The 19,543-nt window shown below is 38.6% G+C and overlaps 2 protein-coding genes across 5 annotated transcripts in view; one reads left to right on the top strand and one right to left on the bottom strand.

Moving 5' to 3' along the window:
* Positions 1-4,413, top strand: part of LOC126355949 (mitochondrial enolase superfamily member 1-like) — a 94,275-nt gene extending 89,862 nt beyond the window's left edge. For all 3 annotated transcript variants that reach the window (XM_050006536.1, XM_050006534.1, XM_050006535.1), the window contains exon 11: positions 3,782-4,413. In XM_050006536.1, the coding sequence (XP_049862493.1) occupies positions 3,782-3,907 (126 nt within the window). In that variant the 3' untranslated portion in view covers positions 3,908-4,413. The remainder of the gene's footprint in view (positions 1-3,781) is intronic.
* A 6,089-nt stretch (positions 4,414-10,502) lies between these two features.
* On the bottom strand, positions 10,503-18,372 carry LOC126355948 (adenosine 5'-monophosphoramidase HINT3-like). 2 transcript variants are annotated; one of them, XM_050006532.1, is made up of 4 exons: positions 17,844-18,372; positions 11,619-11,685; positions 11,082-11,208; positions 10,503-10,998 (listed from the first exon to the last, which is right to left on the bottom strand). In XM_050006532.1, exons 1-4 carry the CDS (start codon positions 18,034-18,036, stop codon positions 10,972-10,974), a joined length of 414 nt encoding a protein of 137 aa, XP_049862489.1. In that variant the 5' UTR covers positions 18,037-18,372; the 3' UTR covers positions 10,503-10,971. The 2 variants fall into 2 exon arrangements, with proteins under 2 accessions (XP_049862489.1, XP_049862490.1); XM_050006533.1 differs by lacking the exon at positions 17,844-18,372 and adding an exon at positions 11,921-12,022.
* Positions 18,373-19,543: the final 1,171 nt, after the last annotated feature.

Genomic DNA, 19,543 nt, shown 5'->3' with positions numbered 1-19,543 from the left:
AGCCTCCCACCACCACCTACTCCAGTCCTGTAACCCGGAAGGTGTATACGATCAAAGGCAGAGCCACGTGTGAAAGCACCCACGAGATTTACCAACTGACCTGCCTACACTGTGATGCTTTCTATGTGGGAATGACCAGCAACAAACTGTCCATTCGCATGAATGGACACAGGCAGACAGTGTTTGTTGGTAATGAGGATCACCCTGTGGCTAAACATGCCTTGGTGCACGGCCAGCACATCTTGGCACAGTGTTACACCATCCGGGTTATCTGGATACTTCCCACCAACACCAACCTATCCGAACTCCGGAGATGGGAACTTGCCCTTCAATATATCCTCTCTTCCCGTTATCCACCAGGCCTCAATCTCCGCTAATTTCAAGTTGCCGCCACTCATACCTCACCTGTCATTCAACATCATCTTTGCCTCTGCACTTCCGCCTCGACTGACATCTCTGCACAAACTCTTTGCCTTTAAATACGTCTGCTTGTGTGTGTGTGTGTGTGTGTGTGTGTGTGTGTGTGTGTGTGTGTGTGTGTGTGTGTGTGTGTGTGTGTGCGCGCGCGCGCGCGCGCGAGTGCATACCTATCCTTTTTTCTCCCTAAGTTAAGTCTTTCCGTTCCCGGGATTGGAATGACTCCTTACCCTCTCCCTTAAAACCCACATCCTTTCGTCTTTCCCTCTCCTTCCCTCTTTCCTGAAGAAGCAACCATCGGTTGCGAAAGCTAGAAAGTTTGTGTGTGTGTTTGTGGGTTATTTTATTGAGCCTGTCTACCGGCGCTTTCCCGCTTGGTAAGTCGTGGAATCTTTGTTTTTAATATATTTTTCCCATGTGGAAGTTTCTTTCTATTTTATTTATTATTTTTATTGGTATTTACATAACATTTTATATTAATCTTTTACCTGAAAGATTTCTGCTGATTTTCTCCAATGATGTACAATTTGTTTTAAGCAGTTATTGGCCTGTAAATGAAAACTCGCGTACATTAATTGGTTGTAGCCCCAGTTTCATGACAGAATCAGCAATCTGTTCATGTACAATTCCAGTCAGACATGTCAGTCTTTGAAATTTTATGATGATATTTCCAATTTTGCTTTGTAAATCCAGGGTAACACAACTTTCCAGTCATTTCAGAAATTCATTGAGCATTCAGCTAAATAAATAATATAGTTTGAAAACAATAACAGTCTTGGTTGTGAAATTATTTAATTTCAATGACATACACACTACTGGCCATTAAAATTGCTACAGCACAAAGATGACGTGCTACAGACGCGAAATTTAACCGACAGGAAGAAGATGCTGTGATATGTAAATAATTAGCTTTCCAGCACATTCACACAAGGTTGGCGCAGGTGGCGACACCTACAATGTGCTGACATGAGGAAAGTTTCCAAACGATTTCTCATACACAAACAGCAGTTTACTGGTGTTGCCAGGTGAAACGTTGTTGTGATACCTCGTGTAAGGAGGAGAAATGCGTACCATCAAGTGTCCGACTTTGATAAAGGTCAGATTGTAGCCTACTGCAATTGCGGTTTATCGTATTGCAACATTGCTGCTCGCGTTGGTCGAGGTCCAATGACTGTTAGCAGAATATGGAATCGGAGGGTTCAGGAGGGTAATATGGAACGCCTTGCTGGATCCCAATGGCCTCGTATCACTAGCAGTCGAGATGACAGGCATCTTATTCGTATGGCTGTAACGGATCGTGCAGCCACGTCTTGATCCCTTTAACCAAATTAAATATTCTTTCATTTGGCAGTGAGCTTTAATTCAGCCCAAATGTCCTTAATTCTTTGTCAACGAGCTTGCTTACACTCCTCCGTCCAAGGGGACACGGCATCATCTTTTTGGTTCTGTATCATAGTGTAGCCCATTCGTCACAGTTTTCTTGCCGAAGAGATTCTTGTCAAAGGTATCTTCAGGTTTGAATGGTACTAGTTGGAGGTCGTCTGTGGGATTACTAAACCAGGGCATTCTGTTTTTGAGGTTTGCAGAAAGAAAGAGGAGGATCTTCTTGGTAAACCTGTTCCTGCCCATCCATTCTAGATAATTGTACACATCTTTTGTAGACTAGCAGTCGAGATGACAGGCATCTTATTCATATGGCGGTAATGGATCGTGCAGCCATGTCTCGATCCCTGAGTCAATAGATGGGGACGTTTGTATGACAACAACCATCTGTACAAACAGTTCGACAAAGTTTGCAGCAGCATGGACTATCAGCTCAGAGACCATGGCTGTGGTTACCATTGACGCTGCATCACAGACAGGAGCACCTGCGATGGTGTACTCAATGACGAACCTGGGTTCACGAATGGCAAATCATCATGTTTTCAGATGAATCCAGGTTCTGTTTACAGCATCACAATGGTCGCACCCATGTTTGGCGACATCACGGTGATCGCACATTGGAAGCATGTATTTGTCATCGCCATACTGGCGTATCACCCAGTGTGATGGTATGGGGTGCCGTTGGTTTCATGTATTGGTCACCTTTTGTTCGCATTGATGGCACTTTGAACAGTGGATGTTACATTTCAGATGTGTTATGACCCGTGGCTCTACCCTTCATTTGATACCTGTGAAACCCTACATTTCAGCAGGATAATGCACGACCACATGTTGCAGGTCCTGTACAGGCCTTTCTGGATACAGAAAATGTTTGACTGCTGCCTAGGCTAGCACATTCTCCAGATCTCCCACCAATTGAAAACATCTGGTCATTGGTGGCCGAGCAACTGGCTCGTCCCAATACGCTAGTCACTACTTAAATCATAGTCGGTTAACTTCCACACTGAACAATTTAAAACGTTAAACAAGAACATCAGTTCCCTTCAAAGTGTGACCTGGCAGAGTTCTTATTATGGATCGTGAACAAGTCATTGCGTTATGGATACTGCATCGACGTCGGAGAAGATGAAGGCGCAATCGCCTTCACTGGGTTCATCCAATTAATCTAAGACTTGGGGAAGTCGGGGTTTTCTACACATTATTTGCAGACCTGAGAAGCGACGACCGTGTTGAAGTTGCCTGGGCAGCTGTACCTTTACACGCCATCCAAGCTCTGTTTGACTCAATGCCCAGGCGTATCAAGGCCATTATTACAGCCAGAAGTGGTTGTTCTGGGTACTGATTTCTCAGGGTCTACCCACCCAAATTGCGTGAAAATGTAATCACATGTCAGTTCTAGTATAATATATTTGTCCAATGAATACCCGTTTATTATCTGCATTTTCTCCTTCATGTAGCAATTTCAATGGCCAGTAGTCTTTATAATAAATTCCCTCAAACTATGTTCATTTACCACTTCTGTACAGCACCTGCCTCCCAAACACTATCTAAGGAGCTTCTGAACATCCTGCTGAATGCACTCTGCACTGAGTCACAATATACAATTGATGGTGTATAAGTACAAATACAACTATTGATATATGTATCAAATCAGTCACTAGAGAAACCTGATCAAGTTGAATGATGCATGGTTGTAGGGACTTTTGCCAGTCTATCAGAGACATTCTTCAGGGGCTACAAATGCTCAGGTACACTGTTAGTGGTGCTATTGTAAAACAGAAGAGTCAGAGAAGTATTAAACCTAATTACTGCTGTGGCAAGCAGACTAACTTATGAGAACTGGTCAAAACTCTGAAGTGTACCACATAAAGCAATGGTCAGACATCCTTGGAAGCTAAGAAATGAGTTGTTTGTACACTGCTTAATTAGAGATACTGTATCAGTTAATTTATTTTTTAATTATGTGCTGTATCTTTAACAGGCTCCAGGTTACAGTACAAAGATGAAAGCTAAATCAGCAGAATCTTATGAGTACCCACTTGGACACGAGTGGGAGAAGATGTTTAATGAGGGAACATTCCAACGACCTCATGTACCACTCAGTTAAAATACAAATTTGTACTTCAAAAATAAGCTGAAATAAATCTTCCTTTTATTCAATGCATTTTACCATTGTTAATATTTCTTAATTTTGCCCAAATTTAACAAAGAAGCACATCAAGAGTTGCAAATGTACCCATAAGCATATTAATTTTTTTTTTTTTTTTCTTTTTTTCCACTAACACGTGCAGTATTACTGAAAAGAGGAGCAGAAGCTTCTCTGAACCTGAAGGTTAGTTTGAACTGTTCTGGTGGAAAAGTGTTATTATTCTGTCGATGAATTCATTGAGGACAGCTTCACAATCTGAACACAGGGATTGTATTACATGTATTATTTTATGTACATGTGTAGCTGTAACTTAGAAATGTAAAATGTAATGTAAACTTTTGTATTTCTCTTAAAAAAGTGAAAAAAGTTTCTTTTGTAAGCCTTGACATGTCTCCTGTACATCAAATCAAATGATTTGAAAATTGTACGTAATGAGATGAATAAAACACATATCACATATCACACCACAGCATCTTACTGGGCACATTTCTTTTGCAAGTGGTATGTCCTTACCTCTGGCATGTGGTTCAAAGTATCCAGGCAATTACAAGAGGACCTACAATTTAAAAAGCATTCCGAACAATGGTACGACTCGGTATTTTTCACTTACAGGATGTTTTTTCTAAATAGTAACAAACTGCAGGAAACTACTGCTGAGAGGATAATGGGCTGAAAAGGTTACATGGACATATGGCTGGAAGTGTGTTTAAAGGGGGATACACTCACTTGACGTTGGAGATAAAAAGGTCTTTGACAGTGTAAGTTTCAATGATTGCAAACACACATGAGAACACACCAGCCACATGGGAATGTTCTGTCTGGACTAGTGTTTAGCTGCAGTTTTTATGTTGCATGTCAATGTTTGTTTGCTGCCGTATTTTGAGTAACAAGTACCCATAGAGTTAAAAGTGGTGCATCACATGTTAGCAGCTAAAAAGTGACGCTAATAACAGTGAAGGGGGCCTATTAGTCTTTCCAAACTGAGGCACAAAACCTCCAATTGATGAATACTGAATTGTGAGGGAGTATCGAGGTCATTATAAAAGGAGCTAGAACCATTACAAGAAGAATACAAAAGGCTGTAGGAGTGGTTGCAGGTGTCCTGGGAAAATCTGACCATACCTAAGATGTACTTCAGTATCCTGCAGATTTAGCTATAAATGTTCCAACCATAAATGTAGGTAGCAGTATTTATAAATATGGCTCTACATTTCACTTAGTAATTTTATTCCCACCTATACAGTGACCGAGAATGTTGTTTTCCTTCAGAACATTCATGAAATAGCAAGATATTTGTATGGAGTTATCAATTTCAGCTGAACATCACAAGACTAAAGCTCGTAGTGGATGCCAGTGCGTAGTTTGACTCGGCAGAATTTTTGTTAACTTCAGAGGCTTGAAATATTGACCAGGGGTTTAGAATGTACCAACCATCGGAGCATCAGTTTTGAATGCGGCAAGTTTTCCTTTCTCAAAGAAAAAAACTTCAGAAAATTATGAAGTACACGTGCCTCACATATGATCTGTATCATGTCCAACCTATGTCCTGGGCAACAAAAGTACTCAAAATGTGACTCTCCTTGACGGGGCAGAAGCACAAGCAGAAGATACACTCATTAATGGAATGGATCCCAGAATAAGCATGGAAACTCAGTGTTCTATTCCATGAACTTTACAAGATGATGTGTATTTAGTGGTGCTGCAACAAGATGCCTGTCAGTGTATGGCATGGCATAACCAAGTCATTACAACCATACTGTTTATTTAGAGCAGAGACTGGATGTCACCTTCTTGACCAGGCTAGTCACTGGGTACTTGAGAGCCAATCAGGCAAAAACCTTGTGAATTTTGGGGTTAGTGAATGTGGTAAAAGCTTCTCTACAGGTATGGTTGGCCAGGTCAAGCTATTAGCAGATACTGAGGCTCAAATGAGTGTGCTCTTTGCAAACCTGATTGATAGCCATGCCAGAGGATAGACGCAGTATGACCTGGATGGTGCCAAAATTTTCTCTCACTCTATGTCCAAACATGTAGAACAAATGGAAAATGACAGATCAGTTACAAGGTACTAACTTAATTTTAAAACTGGAAAAGTGTAGGTTTGTGCAATCAACTTGTAAATTATTTAGGATGTATAATCACAGGCAAAGAAGTATGGCCATTCCACCCTCAACGGGTGATGCTCGTGAATTCCCTTCCCTACTTGTGCAAAATAATTACAGTTGCTTCAAGGACTTTTGTACTACGATCTGTGATTCAACCCTCATCATGTGAAGGTTTCTACACCCCTAATTAACAGTTAAAAAATGGCATAAGTTTTATGTGAAACCCAACTGCGAAAAAGGTGTATCAAAGTGAAAAGGAGGTTCTAACATGGTTGCCAGTATTAGTTTAACAAGAGTTTGTGAAATCATTCGGTTTATCTAGCAGTGCTAGTAATTATTATGGCCGTGTGCATTAACTGAGCCTAGGGTGACCTCATAGGCCAATAGGCTACGTTTCATGGAAGTTAAAACAAGCAGAGCTTATTTACGGTACAACCAAACGGGAGTTTCTGGCACCACAAATTACTTATATAGCATAAAATTTCACTGTTGTTAAGTATCATTCTGAATTGACAAGGCAGTTATGTCTTTATTATGTTGTTATTGTGGTCTTCAGTCCAAAGACTGGTTGAGGCAATTCTCCATGCTACTCAATCCTGTGAATGTATCTTCATCTCCGAGTAACTACTGGAACCTACATCCTTCTGAATCTGCTAACTGTATTGATCTCTTACTCTACCTCTATGATTTTTACTCTCCTCACTTCCCTCCAGTACTAAACTAATTATTCCTTGATGCCTCAGAATGTGTCCTACCAACTGATCACTTCTTCTAGTCAAGTATTGCCACAAATTCCTCTTCTTCCCAGTTCTGTTCAGTACCTCCTCATTAGTTACATGCTCTACCCATTTGTATTGATAATCTTGTATTCACCTGACCAGAAGTCCTGTTCCCCCTGTCACTGAACGTCACTAACGCACACTATAATTTTAACCCTTCCATTTCCATTTTTAAATTTTCTAACCTACCTGCACCACTTAAGGGATCTGACATTCCATGCTCCAATCCCCACCCGGAGATAGAGCTGCATGCCCTCGAGAAAAATTATGGCTGCAGTTTCCCCTTGCTTTCAGTTGTTTGCATTACCAGCACGGTAAAGCCATTTTGGTTGACATTACAAGGCTAGATCACTCAATAGTCCATGCTGTTGCCCCTGCAGCTCTGTTGTTGTTGCACCTATGGTATGGCTATCTGTATTGTTGAGGCATACAGGCCTCCCCACCAATGGCAAGGTCCATGGCTCATTATACTATTTATTACACAAAAAAGTTGCCTAATATGCTGGTCTTTAAAACTAAATGACTACAATTTCACTGTCAAACGTAAATATGGAAAATTATAATTGAACACCAATGGCTTAATTTCACCCTTTCAAACCTAATGAAAGGCTATTTTCTGAGTGGATAGTGGGACAGCAAGCTACATCACCAGGCTTTCTAATGCTGCCAGTACCCTATATTATAAAACTGAACAACAGAATACAATTTTACTCCTAGCTGTTGTAACAAACTTTTTCAGGGCTGTCTCTGTATCCCACACTAGCCATCGAAATCCTGCTCTCTCTGGTGAGCAGCTACCATGTGGTTTCGCCATCAGTTCTTTCTTTGGCACTCGCTGTTCTTCCATTCTCTGCAAATTCCCTAACCACTGTGACCTTGGTACCTTTACATCTACGGTGACTTGGGGATTTTTATAGAGTTCTTACAGTTCTGAATTGGCCCTAATTCTCCAAGCACCATTTTCATACACCTCACAATATATCTTGTAGAGTACTTTGCGGTCTCTTGCATTCAAGGCTTTTCTGACCTGTTTTCATTGGCCACATTTCGACCCCATACGTAACAACTGGTTTTATAATTGTTTGTGAACTGTCATCTTCATGTGTCTTGAAATGTGGAAGGAATGCAACATGTTAAAGAAGCTGTAATAACACCTGATACATGCAACTATTCTTACCTTTATCTCTGTTGGTATCATATTACCTACCGTAACCATTCCTCCCAATATTGATCCACTCTGTCAAATCCTCCAAACTGCTTAATACCTCTTCACCTTGTTTTGTTTCAGGTATTGAGCATATGCTTTTTTCTTTAGTTACAGCAAACCCATGTGCAGCTACTTCACGTTCTAAAACTACATACTTTTCCATCAAATATTTTGTTTCTTCCAAGCATGGCTATGTCGTCTGCAAATTCCATCTCCTCAGTTGTCCTGTTGAAAACAGCACCATCTGTTTTTCTTGGCCATTTTCACATGAAAGCCTACAGGACCAAGTTAAATAAACCATCTGTTTTGCTTGGCTGTTTTCACATGACAGCCTACAGGACCAAGTTAAATAATGCCGGTGACACACAATTCCCTTGCTCAAGTTTTTGAAAGACTGGAAAATTATTGGAATATTTTCCATTAACTTTTATTTTGAAGCTGGTTTTGCTTAGGGTCATTTTCATGAGAATTATTAGCTTTGGTGGTATCCCCAGCTCCCATAGTACCACAGAAAGACAACTAATTACTGTGAACTTCTAAAATAAAATAAACTAATGAATTTGCCTGTGATGTATTAATCAGACAGACAAATAATTACCAGACTGAACGCACATGCACTCAATGTTAAATAACGTACTCCAACTACTACAGTTTATAATTTAACTAATAAAAGTTTACCATCATTAATATTCACACATTAATTCACAGGTTGGTGAAAGCAACTGTGTGATTAAGTGATTTGGAAATAGCTTGAGCCCCCAATATAGCAGTTAGCAAACACACTATATAAAATTAATACACAAAAATAGTTAGAAAACACAGGCAGTGTTCACAGCTAAAATTTAACAGAGGCTAAACTCCACAGTAACTCATATAGAAATAAGTCTAACTGACACACAATGTATTAACCTAAGTGTCGATTACTGGCAGAAAACATTCAAAGTCCCTGAGTAAAAGTCCAGACTCAGTGCACAAACTCAGAGTCCAAATCAACTTCACACACACACACACACACACACACACTGAACTACTGGCAGAAATAAACATGACAATGCAAAATATTTCTATCAACAAAAATGTGTGCAGATGGACCACCATTCAGACCAGCATAGATTTTGCCTCTTCAACTGCATATTAAACTGTGAGAAATTGCAAGATGGTCACCGCACCTTTAACGCCTTGGAGCTTCCACCCATGGAAATAATCTGCATGTGTCACTAAGGGACTTTGTATTTTCACCAGTCTGATTCACAACTTTTTATAGATAAATGATATCCAAAACCCAATTGCGCCATTAACTGCATGCTGAAATTATCATCAAAACCAATACCTTACACTTAATTTTTGTGCAATAGTTTGCCCAAAATTTAAACAAATACAAAATTTTGTTGTGGTGCTAAAAATCAGTGCGTAATCTCTGTGCCACCAATTCTTGTAATAAATATGGATATGGCATCACCTTACTATTGGATATTTCCTCCTCTTTCCACTGAAGTTATCAGAATAATGATAACTACAAAAGTTTATATAAGTTATGGGCAAAACTATGCAAATTTATAAACAATTAATCAAAAATATAATGAAAAGTATAAAATTTACGAACTAAATGTTGGATGTGGTGTGTAACAACGTCTGCCAATGCAGGCTGCCTTGCTGATTTGTATGTTTCTTACAGCTTAATTTTGTTACAAAATGTAACTCAATCGATGCACATCATTGAATGCTGCAATTAGAGAGCTTGATCTCTTTCGTACCACAAATATTATTAAAGTTACTGAAGATTTGCGAAATTTCAATTACATAAATCATCTCGATTCGGTATTTTCTCACATATATTATTTACAAATCATATCTGCGTACTGGCAAAATCATGTTACACTCCTCTTTATTTGATATATTGTCCTTCATTGTATTTATTACAGTTTGTGCTGTAGCTGTATAAACACAAACAATATAAAATTATTCTTTGTATGCGTCAGTGGGGAAACTGCCATCATGTCTGTTATTTTGAATCTGGCAGGTTGACATGGCTGCCGGCCATTATTGGCAGCTGACATGCCCACCACAGCCCTGTCTTGGCCACATGCCCCTGGCCTCTGTGACCCAGAGTGTGCACGAGTTGAGTGCTGCTTGCAACCAAAACATGTTATCCATGCTCAAATACAGTCTGTCGTGTCACAGAGAAAGAGAGAGACAGCATGTGTGTGCTTTTTCTTCTATGCATGGCATGCACACAGCTCTCAATGGCTCAGATGTTCAGTGTACTTGCTAAAATAAAATAAAAAAATATTGATGATCATGTACCTGAAAAGATGCGCAAAGTTATCTATAAGCTATGAAGGAATATCACACTAGCAAGCAAAACGTGCACCTTTTTCATTTATTACAAATATTTATGTAGTCATGAAAAACCTTTAATTGCCATCATTGTGTGTGTCACCTACACAACATGAAATTTCAGAATTTGTTCACAGTATATTTCAGAATTTTTTCACAGTATGTTTATCTATTATGATGCTATTGACAATAAACCACGCTTATACGTACAATATGGAAGTTTAATGCAAGTAGGCTGCCTACATGTCTCTGGAATTCAGTTTATGCTATGTTACAAATATAGCGTCTTAACAACAAAAAAGTGGAAAAATGCTATGAAGACCTGTTTATGAAGCCAAAATATAAACTTTAAAAAAAGAACAACAAATACATAAATTGTTCAGCATCACTGACAAACTTCATAAAATCATGTGGCCATAAAATGGAATAGTGAGGTAAAGGGTAGATACAAATATTTAGAAATGTGTAATATGCTGTACATAATATATATACATATGCTTACAATCAAAAACTCAGTCTCATTACTTCGCAAATTGTCCTTCAGAGAGTTTATTCTATTTACTGAAAAGGTGCTTCCCCTATGTTCTCTCTTCATCAAAGACGTGATTTAACATATTCCGGCTGCAAATGAAACAGTAGTCTTACTTTCTCATATGTTATTCAGATTAGTTAATTGAAATCAGAGCACACTTAATGTAACTTACCGAGACAAACCACCACGAGTTGTTTCGAAAAATTAACTGGGAGACAAATGACATATCACTTGCAGGAGAAATCACATGCAAATGCAAGTGTCCAATTGAATAGAATGGAGGCCAATGAAATCCAAGTCTGTCAACCAAACATACACACACAATTACTAGTCATCAATAAATTTATGGAACACCGTTAACGACAATTAAGGTACTGCACTATAAAAGGTTATTGTATTTTTTCAGTAACTGTACACATATTTTATGTTGGAACATAAAAATTTTTCATTCAAGCAGTCTAAGATGCAATGAATGATAATGAGTGGTAATATGGGTAGTTTATAGTACTAGATCTTTGTTTCTGCCTTTCAACTTACGAATTTGAGCTTCCCATGTCCAAAGGATCATTTCAAAACAAAATTTAATATTTTAGCCAGTGATCTATTAACAGCCCTCCCCACCCCCCTCTTTTTTCCCAATAAGTATGCTTACATTTTTATAGTACTATTCATTATGTCCATAACAGACTAAACTAATACTTATACAAACCTTAAGTCTGTGAGATCACCACCTCTTTCCTCCAGTACTTCCTTCCCAATTCTTACCATGTCTTCTACTGCAAAAACAAAGGAAAAAAATGCACTTAATACAGTGCTTTTTTTCAGGTAACATGTTTTGAGTGTTAAACCTTTGTGGATGATCACTATTTGCTACATTCTAGGAGCTGGAAATAACTTGCAAGAAGTCTTTTTTCTTATGACTGTTGCTGCAAATAATTTTAGGTACTGTATTCAAGAATGGAAAATTCAGAATGGAATAACAATAATGAAATACGATAGATTGCTACTCACCACATACAAGAGGCATTGAGCGACAGACAGGTACATATAAAGGACAATTAAAAGTAAGCAAAGCTACTGGGCAAAGACTCAGTCAAAACCAGACCAAGGTCCCCCCCCCCCCCCCCACACGCAGTCACCGTCGGCACAGATATCTGACAGTGGCCACCTGAGCTCTTTGAGGATGTCCACAATGAAACTAGTGTCAGTGACCACGATGTGGTTGTGGCAACAATGATTACCAAAGTACAAAGGACAACTAAAACAAGCAAAGAGATATATATGTTCAGTAAACTAGATAAAAAAGTCAGTAGTGTCATATCTCAGTGATGAACTTGAAACTTTTAGTACAAGGTAGAAGCATGTAGAGGAACTATGGCTTGTGTTTAAAAGCATAGCTGACCATGCACTGGATATATATGTACCCAGTAGAACAGTTCATGATGGGAGAGAATCTCCATGGTATACAGTCACTGTAAACAAACTACTGACGAAGTAGAGATTACTACACAACAGCTGGGGAAAAAAGCGTATGACTACAGATTTAGAGATGATGAATGAAACATATTTGGCTCTAAAGAGAGCAATGCATGATGCCTTCAATGACTATCGTGCAGAATGTATCATGGAGAAATAAAGAGGCAAGCAAGTGAGCCGGGACTTACCCCAGTTCACTCTAGTAGCACCATGTCACCACAACGCATCTGTATGTAGCCCACAAGTATTGCACCATAATTTAAGAATGGAAGTAAAAGTTAAACTTGCTTTTCTAAACTCTGTTAGCCTGTGCTTACGTATATTAATTTGTAAACTATATTAAAAACAAAGATTCCAAGACTTACCAAGCGGGAAAGCGCCGGCAGACAGGCACATGAACAAAACACACAAACACACACACACACACAGAATTACTAGCTTTCGCAACCGATGGTTGCTTCTTCAGGAAGGAGAGGGAAAGACGAAAGGATGTGGGTTTTAAGGGAGAGTGTAAGGAGTCATTCCAATCCCGGAAGCGGAAAGACTTCCCTTAGGGGAAAGAAAGGAGAGGTGTATACACACACACACACACACACACACACACACACACACACACACACACATCCATCTGCACATACACAGACACAAGCAGACATATTTAAAGGCAAACTCAATCTCAGAATGATCAGGTCAGTATTTTTTCCTAAATACATCGTTTTAAGAAATAAATAATTGGCACTAAATAATATAAACCGGAAACCAAAATCTTGGTCATAATGTGCAGATGTATGTCAAAATTAACTGGTACAAGCCTCAACATCATTAAAGAAATATTTTTGTCAGTCTGCATTTTTATGAAAAATTGAAGGTGCTAAATATTAGACTTAGAAATATGAAAATTTTTATGAAGTTTCAGTTCAATATAAAAATATTAACTATGTAACCCCATTGAGTTATCTCTAATAGTTTTCAAGTAATTTGCGGAAAATTAAATTTGGAACTAAAATGTCCTTATTTGTAATAGATTAAGTATTTGTTATATTAAGGCTAGAAAGTTTTGATTACAGCACATGATGAAGCCTATTAAATAATAGAGCTATAACAAGTTTCAAGGCCTGGATGCAAGGAATAACAAATACAAGGTCTCTTAAAGTTGTAGTTCAGAGGTCAGGTTCTACTGTCAGTTCCATTATGAAAATTCTAGACGGCAAAGTTTAAATGTAAGCGAGCTAAAACTTTTTCAACCAACTTAACTATATGCATACAAAAATTAAGAAGATTCTAAATTAATACACGACAGTGTTATAAAACATTCTGTGTTTGAGAAAGTGGCTGTTTGGAGGCCGCTACCGCGGGCATAAGGCAGATGACAGCAGGTGTTCCCTTGGCTGTCCGAAGTGCCACATATATAAATACAACCTGAGAGGCAAGACTAGGCTTCACTTCGCACCTAGCCACTGTACGATCTGTGTCAGTCAAATGCCAGAGTGCACGCTACCTCGGATGATGTCAGAGACAGCCTGTTACTAGACGCATATTTTCAGTAATAATAGACAGTGAACTCGTGAGAACTGTACACTGTCCTGGATCACTTAGATTTTGCAGAAGTAACTGCTGCTGTGCCGCCCATAATGTTAACAAATCTGCGTGGCAAGTGGCGACAATTATTTTCCACTTTTGTGGCGAGCAGTTATTTTGATTATCAGAAGTCAGGGCGAAAGACAATAGGAACTTACTGTGGAGGTCGTCTCTGTACTGGTCATAGAGCTGTTTAGGATACAGAGATTTATTGTCAGTATTAACATAATGAGTATTACAATGTTGAGAATGTGAAACTTTACCAATACGTATATCTATCAATTAGAACTCAAAATCTTCATTTATAATTATAGTCCTGATTCCATCGAGCAAACAGAGAACAGAAACATTTCTTTCAGTGGGCTGGACAAGAATGTGGACTTAGCTTTCTAGCTAACCACAGAAATGGTTTCCAGGCTCTCATAAAAGGCGGCGAATAGTATTCCAATATTTACAGCAATTCAACAATATTCCAAATATTTTCTCCTATTACTTATGATATGAATATATAATATAATCATTATTATAATTAATAACCTGCTACTCCACACAGTCCCTAGTCAAGGAGACAGGAACTGAAACTGAGGGCAACAAAGCAAAAGCTGAAATGCTTAACTCCATTTTCAAATGTTCCTTTACAAAGGACAACATGGTTTAATCCTTATACCACTGAATAAGATGGCTGAAGAAAGTGTCAGTAGAGTTGAGAAACAGCTGAAATTGTTAAAATTGAAAAAAGCTCCAGGGCCTGATGGAATTCCTATCAGATCCTATACTGAATTTGCAGCTGAGTAAACCCTCTTCTAACTATAATCTATCGCAGATCCCTCAAGCAAAAAACCTTGTCCAGCTCATGGAAATAAGCTCAGGTCACACTCGTCCACAAGAAGGGTACTGGAAGTGACCCACACAACTATCGTCCAATATCCTTGACAACAATTTGTTGTAGAATGTTAGAAGCCCATCATAATGAGATATATTGAACCGATTGACCTCCTCAATGCCAACCAGCATGAATTCTGAAATCCTCGATCATGTGAAACCCAACTTGTACTTTTCTCACATGAGATACTGAAAGCTTTGGATCAAGGCAGTCTGATTTCTCGATTTCCAACAAAAGCATTTGACTCAGTATCACACCTACACTTATTGTCAAAAGAATGATCATATATGGTATCAAGTGAAATTTGTGACTATAGAGTGAGCACTTTTTGGTACAGAGGACGCAGCATGTTATCTCAGATGGAGAGTCATCAGCAGATGTAGGAGTAACTTCATGTATGTACCAGGGAAGTGTGTTGGGACCCTTGTTGTTCATTAATGACCATACAGACAATATTAATAGTACCCTCAGAGTTTTTGCAGACAATGCAGTTATCTATAACAAAGCACTACCTGAAAGAAGCTGCATAAATATTCAGTCAAATCTCGACAAGATTTCAAAGTGGTGCAAAGATTGGAAACTTGCTTTAAAAGTTCAGAAATGTAAAACTGTACACTTCACAAAACAAAACAAAAATACAAAGTATCCTATAATATCAATAATTCACTGATGGAATCAGCCAACTCACAAAAACACCTGAATACAGCACTTTGTATGGATGTGAAATGGAATGATCACAGAGGCTCTGTCACGGGTAAAGCAGGTGGTAGTCTCTGATTTATTGATGGAATACTGGGGAATTGCAACCAATTTACAAAGTAGACTGCTTACAAATCACACATGTGACCGGTTCCACACAATGATTCAAGTGTTTGGAACCGATACTAAGTAGGACTAACAGGGGACACTGAATGTACGCACAGAAGGGCAGCAATAATAGTCACAGGTTTCCTTGATTCCTGGGGGAGTGACACAGAAGAAACTGAACTTGAAGACACTTGAAGATAAGACATAAACTATACCAAGTCTATTAAAGTTTCAAGAAACGGCTTTAAATGATGATTCTAGAAATACACTACAATCCCCTACATACTGCCAACATGGGGATCATGAAGATAAGATTAGAATGTTTACTGCATACATACACACACACTCAAACGATCATTCTTCCCCCACTTGATACGTGAATTGAACAGGATGAAACCCTAGTAAACACTACAATGGGATGTACCCTCTGCCATGCACCTCATGGTGGTTTGCAGTGTATAGATGTGGATGTAGACTTGAACAGGGATCTGAACCACCAACATCCCAAATGTGAATCAATTTTTTTTTAACCAATGCACCACCTTGTGTAGCATTAATTATAAAAGGCAAAGTGTGGCCTTATATATCATGGCAAGGCTAAAAATGTGATGTTTTCTTGTTTCTTCATTATTGCTGTTCACCTGGAGAACACGTTTTACTTGTAATTCTGTATTGCTGAAGTTTTAACAACTACGGAAATTACTGTTTGGAATATATGTATTGTTGAAGATTTCTTGCAGTTTCTTTAACTTGGAACGTAAGCTCTTCTTGTCGCAGATGGCTTGAACTCTGTGCACCCAGGTCAAGACCACAGCACTGCTCTATGGTAGACGGTAGAAGGTACATGAGCATTTTCTTCCTGGATACAGAATGGCTAAATAAAACAACAAACGTTTTCTTTATTAGAATGTGTGGGACTGAAAGGCATCCACTTCCTTTTACAAACCTTATGTTTACGGTAAATGCTGTTGAAGTGTTGCAAGAATTCCATCCTATTTTTTTCACTATCTGGTGAAATCACAAAAATATTTTCCATATATCGGGGAAAAATTTTGGATTCAGCTTGGTTTTCTGAGCTCCTTTCTAAAAGTACACCATATGTGTCTACAATTCTTGACCGAGAGGTGATCCCATAGTGTAATACGTGCAGACTAGGTTGACACTCCGAATGGTAACTGCTGGTAGTGACTGTAATGGCTTTTCCCATTTACAGTAGCTCCTAACAGCCATCATGCCAAATGGTTCAAATGGCTCTGAGCACTATGCGACTTAACTTCTGAGGTCATCAGTCGCCTAGAACGTAGAACTAATTAAACCTAACTAACCTAAGGACAGCACACACATCCATGCCCGAGGTAGGATTCGAACCTGCGACCGGAGCGGTCGCTCGGCTCCAGACTGTAGCGCCTAGAACCGCATGGCCACTCCGGCCGGCCCATCATGCCAAGTGTCAAGTGGAGGAGATATAAATAAGCGTAAACAATGATTTTTAATCATGACAGTGATTTCCTGCTAAGTTCAGTATATCCTGCTGCATTATTGCAAATTCGTCACGAATTTTTCCGGCTGAGAGCAGCAGACAGAATGAACAGGCCCCCCCCTCCCTCCAGCACACGAACACAATCCCCATCACTAGTCGAAGCAAGTGGTTGGTCCACCTGATACTTCTTTGGCAGAAGAGTGGGATTCAGAATTCTCTTTAACATATTCCCATTTACTTCCAATATTGCTCTATTAAAAATGTCTTTGTTCAATGACACTCAAACCACTGCATTCCTGTTCCATGATCAATCTGGTATTTTTTGAATGCTGGTGAATTTTTGTTATTTGTCAAAGATTGTTTCACTCCAAATATCTGTTACGCTTATGAAAGAACGTAATATGAACTGCCTCCCATACTGCTGTGTAACTAATGTGTTAAATCATGAATCTGAGGGCAATATATAAGAACGCACGTACGTCACGTTATATGGCATAATTTATGCCCGAACTATTTGCAACTCATATTTGTAGGTTATGTAAGCATGTTGAATGCAATTTGTTTAACAAATGAATGATCAATATCAGACGGTGCTATTATGCACACACTGAAAAGGGTTGTTTCGTATCTGCATCACAACGCATAATAATGTACCCTCTAACACTAATTCTACAAAGAGAAAACTCTTTAGAATTAGTCTAACAACTTACGAATTTTTTTATCGTTCGAAGTCAGTTGTTTGGCATTCCGTACGTGCTCTCTCGTAATTACTAAATAATGATGTTTCGCAGCAGGTTTAATATCTGGGAACACTATGTAATCTTCATCCCGATACAAGACTTCTGTGGGTTCGTCTCCATCGTATATTTTACAGAACAAACATGCGCTCCTATCAGCACTCATTTCTATTTACAATAATTTGGTACTTCTTATCAGTGTTACAGGCTAATTTATCTTCCCAGCATGCACTATATTGCAATAAATGATTCACTGGAATGCATTGATAGAGACGTTGGCTAATTTTCTTGCACCATAGTTATATGACTTTGCATAATATTACTGTGTAAGATTTCGGTTAGTCATTTCTTGTATTCAACGCACGAATTTGGTGTCCTTCTTACAGCACCACAACAAATAATTTTTGTTTTCGGTTTATTTTCAATAACATCTACTTTCCAACATTTTTCAGTAAAGATATTCTACTTTTTTTAGCGGCGGTGTGCTATAACATTGAACTGGATATGGACGGGGTTTTATCACACGTCAAAGGAACGGAACAGCAGGCGACATCATCCTCCAATGTTAATGTCATCACACGAGACGGAATGTCAACACACTAAATCACTTTGTTTAGCCCAGTATATAATGAAAATTAAAAATAGCTAAGGTTAAGCCCCTCCATAAAAAAGGGAAAAAACAGATGTATCAAATTATAGACCCATATCACTCCTATCTGGCTTTTCAAAAATAATGGAGAAAATTTACTACAAGAGGTTAATACATTTTATAGAAAAAAATAATTATTTTTCAGAGTCGCAGCATTGTTCCCGTAAATCCAAATCAACTGAAACTGCCATTTTCGCATTCCTTAATGAAGCTCTAAATGCAATTGATAATAAAGAACATGTTTCTGCAGTCTTTTGAGAACTCTCAAAGGCGTTTGATGTTATAAGTCACAACATCTTGCTTACAAAACTGGAATACGAAGCAATCAGGAGACCAGCCCTTGAGTGGATGAAGTCCTATCTAAAAACAGAGAGCAAATAGTAGAACTTGCATTCCAAGAAAAGAATAATGTTTACTCCTATTACTCAGAAAAACTCTGTAATAAATATGGTGTACCACAAGGTTCCATACTGGGACCAGTCCTGTTTTTACTGTTTGTAAATGACCTGGAACCAACAAGCCCACACCAGAAGTATGTTAAATTTGCAGATGACACAAATGTTTCAATAAAAGGAACGACCGGCCAAGAGTTACAAGACGAAATCAAAATGTGCACCTCAGATATTTCAAATTGGTTTTCTGAAAATGGTTTAATAATAAATATCCAAAAAACAGTTACTATGCATCTCCACACAGTACAGAATAAGTATCCACAAACACCACCGATTGAGTTATCCACTAAAACCCTGGAAAATGTAAGTGCTACAAAGTTCCTAGGAATATGGATCCAGCAATATCTGAAATGGGTTGAACACACAAAGTACATAACAAATAAAATGAACACTATCTGTTATTGCATAAAAATTCTCGCAAGTTGCACACCAAAGGAAACAATAAAAAATGTCTACTTTGCCAAAGCAGAATCTCTTCTCTGCTACGGCATAATCTTCTGGGGAAACACAGGTGCTAGCAAAAGTTGTTTCACAGCCCAAAAGAGAATTGTACGAGCTATGGTAAATGCAGG

The sequence above is a fragment of the Schistocerca gregaria genome, chromosome 3, assembly GCF_023897955.1.
Source record: "Schistocerca gregaria isolate iqSchGreg1 chromosome 3, iqSchGreg1.2, whole genome shotgun sequence".
In the NCBI taxonomy this organism is placed as follows: Eukaryota; Metazoa; Arthropoda; class Insecta; order Orthoptera; family Acrididae; genus Schistocerca; species Schistocerca gregaria.
This window is presented reverse-complemented; position numbering and strand designations above follow the sequence as displayed.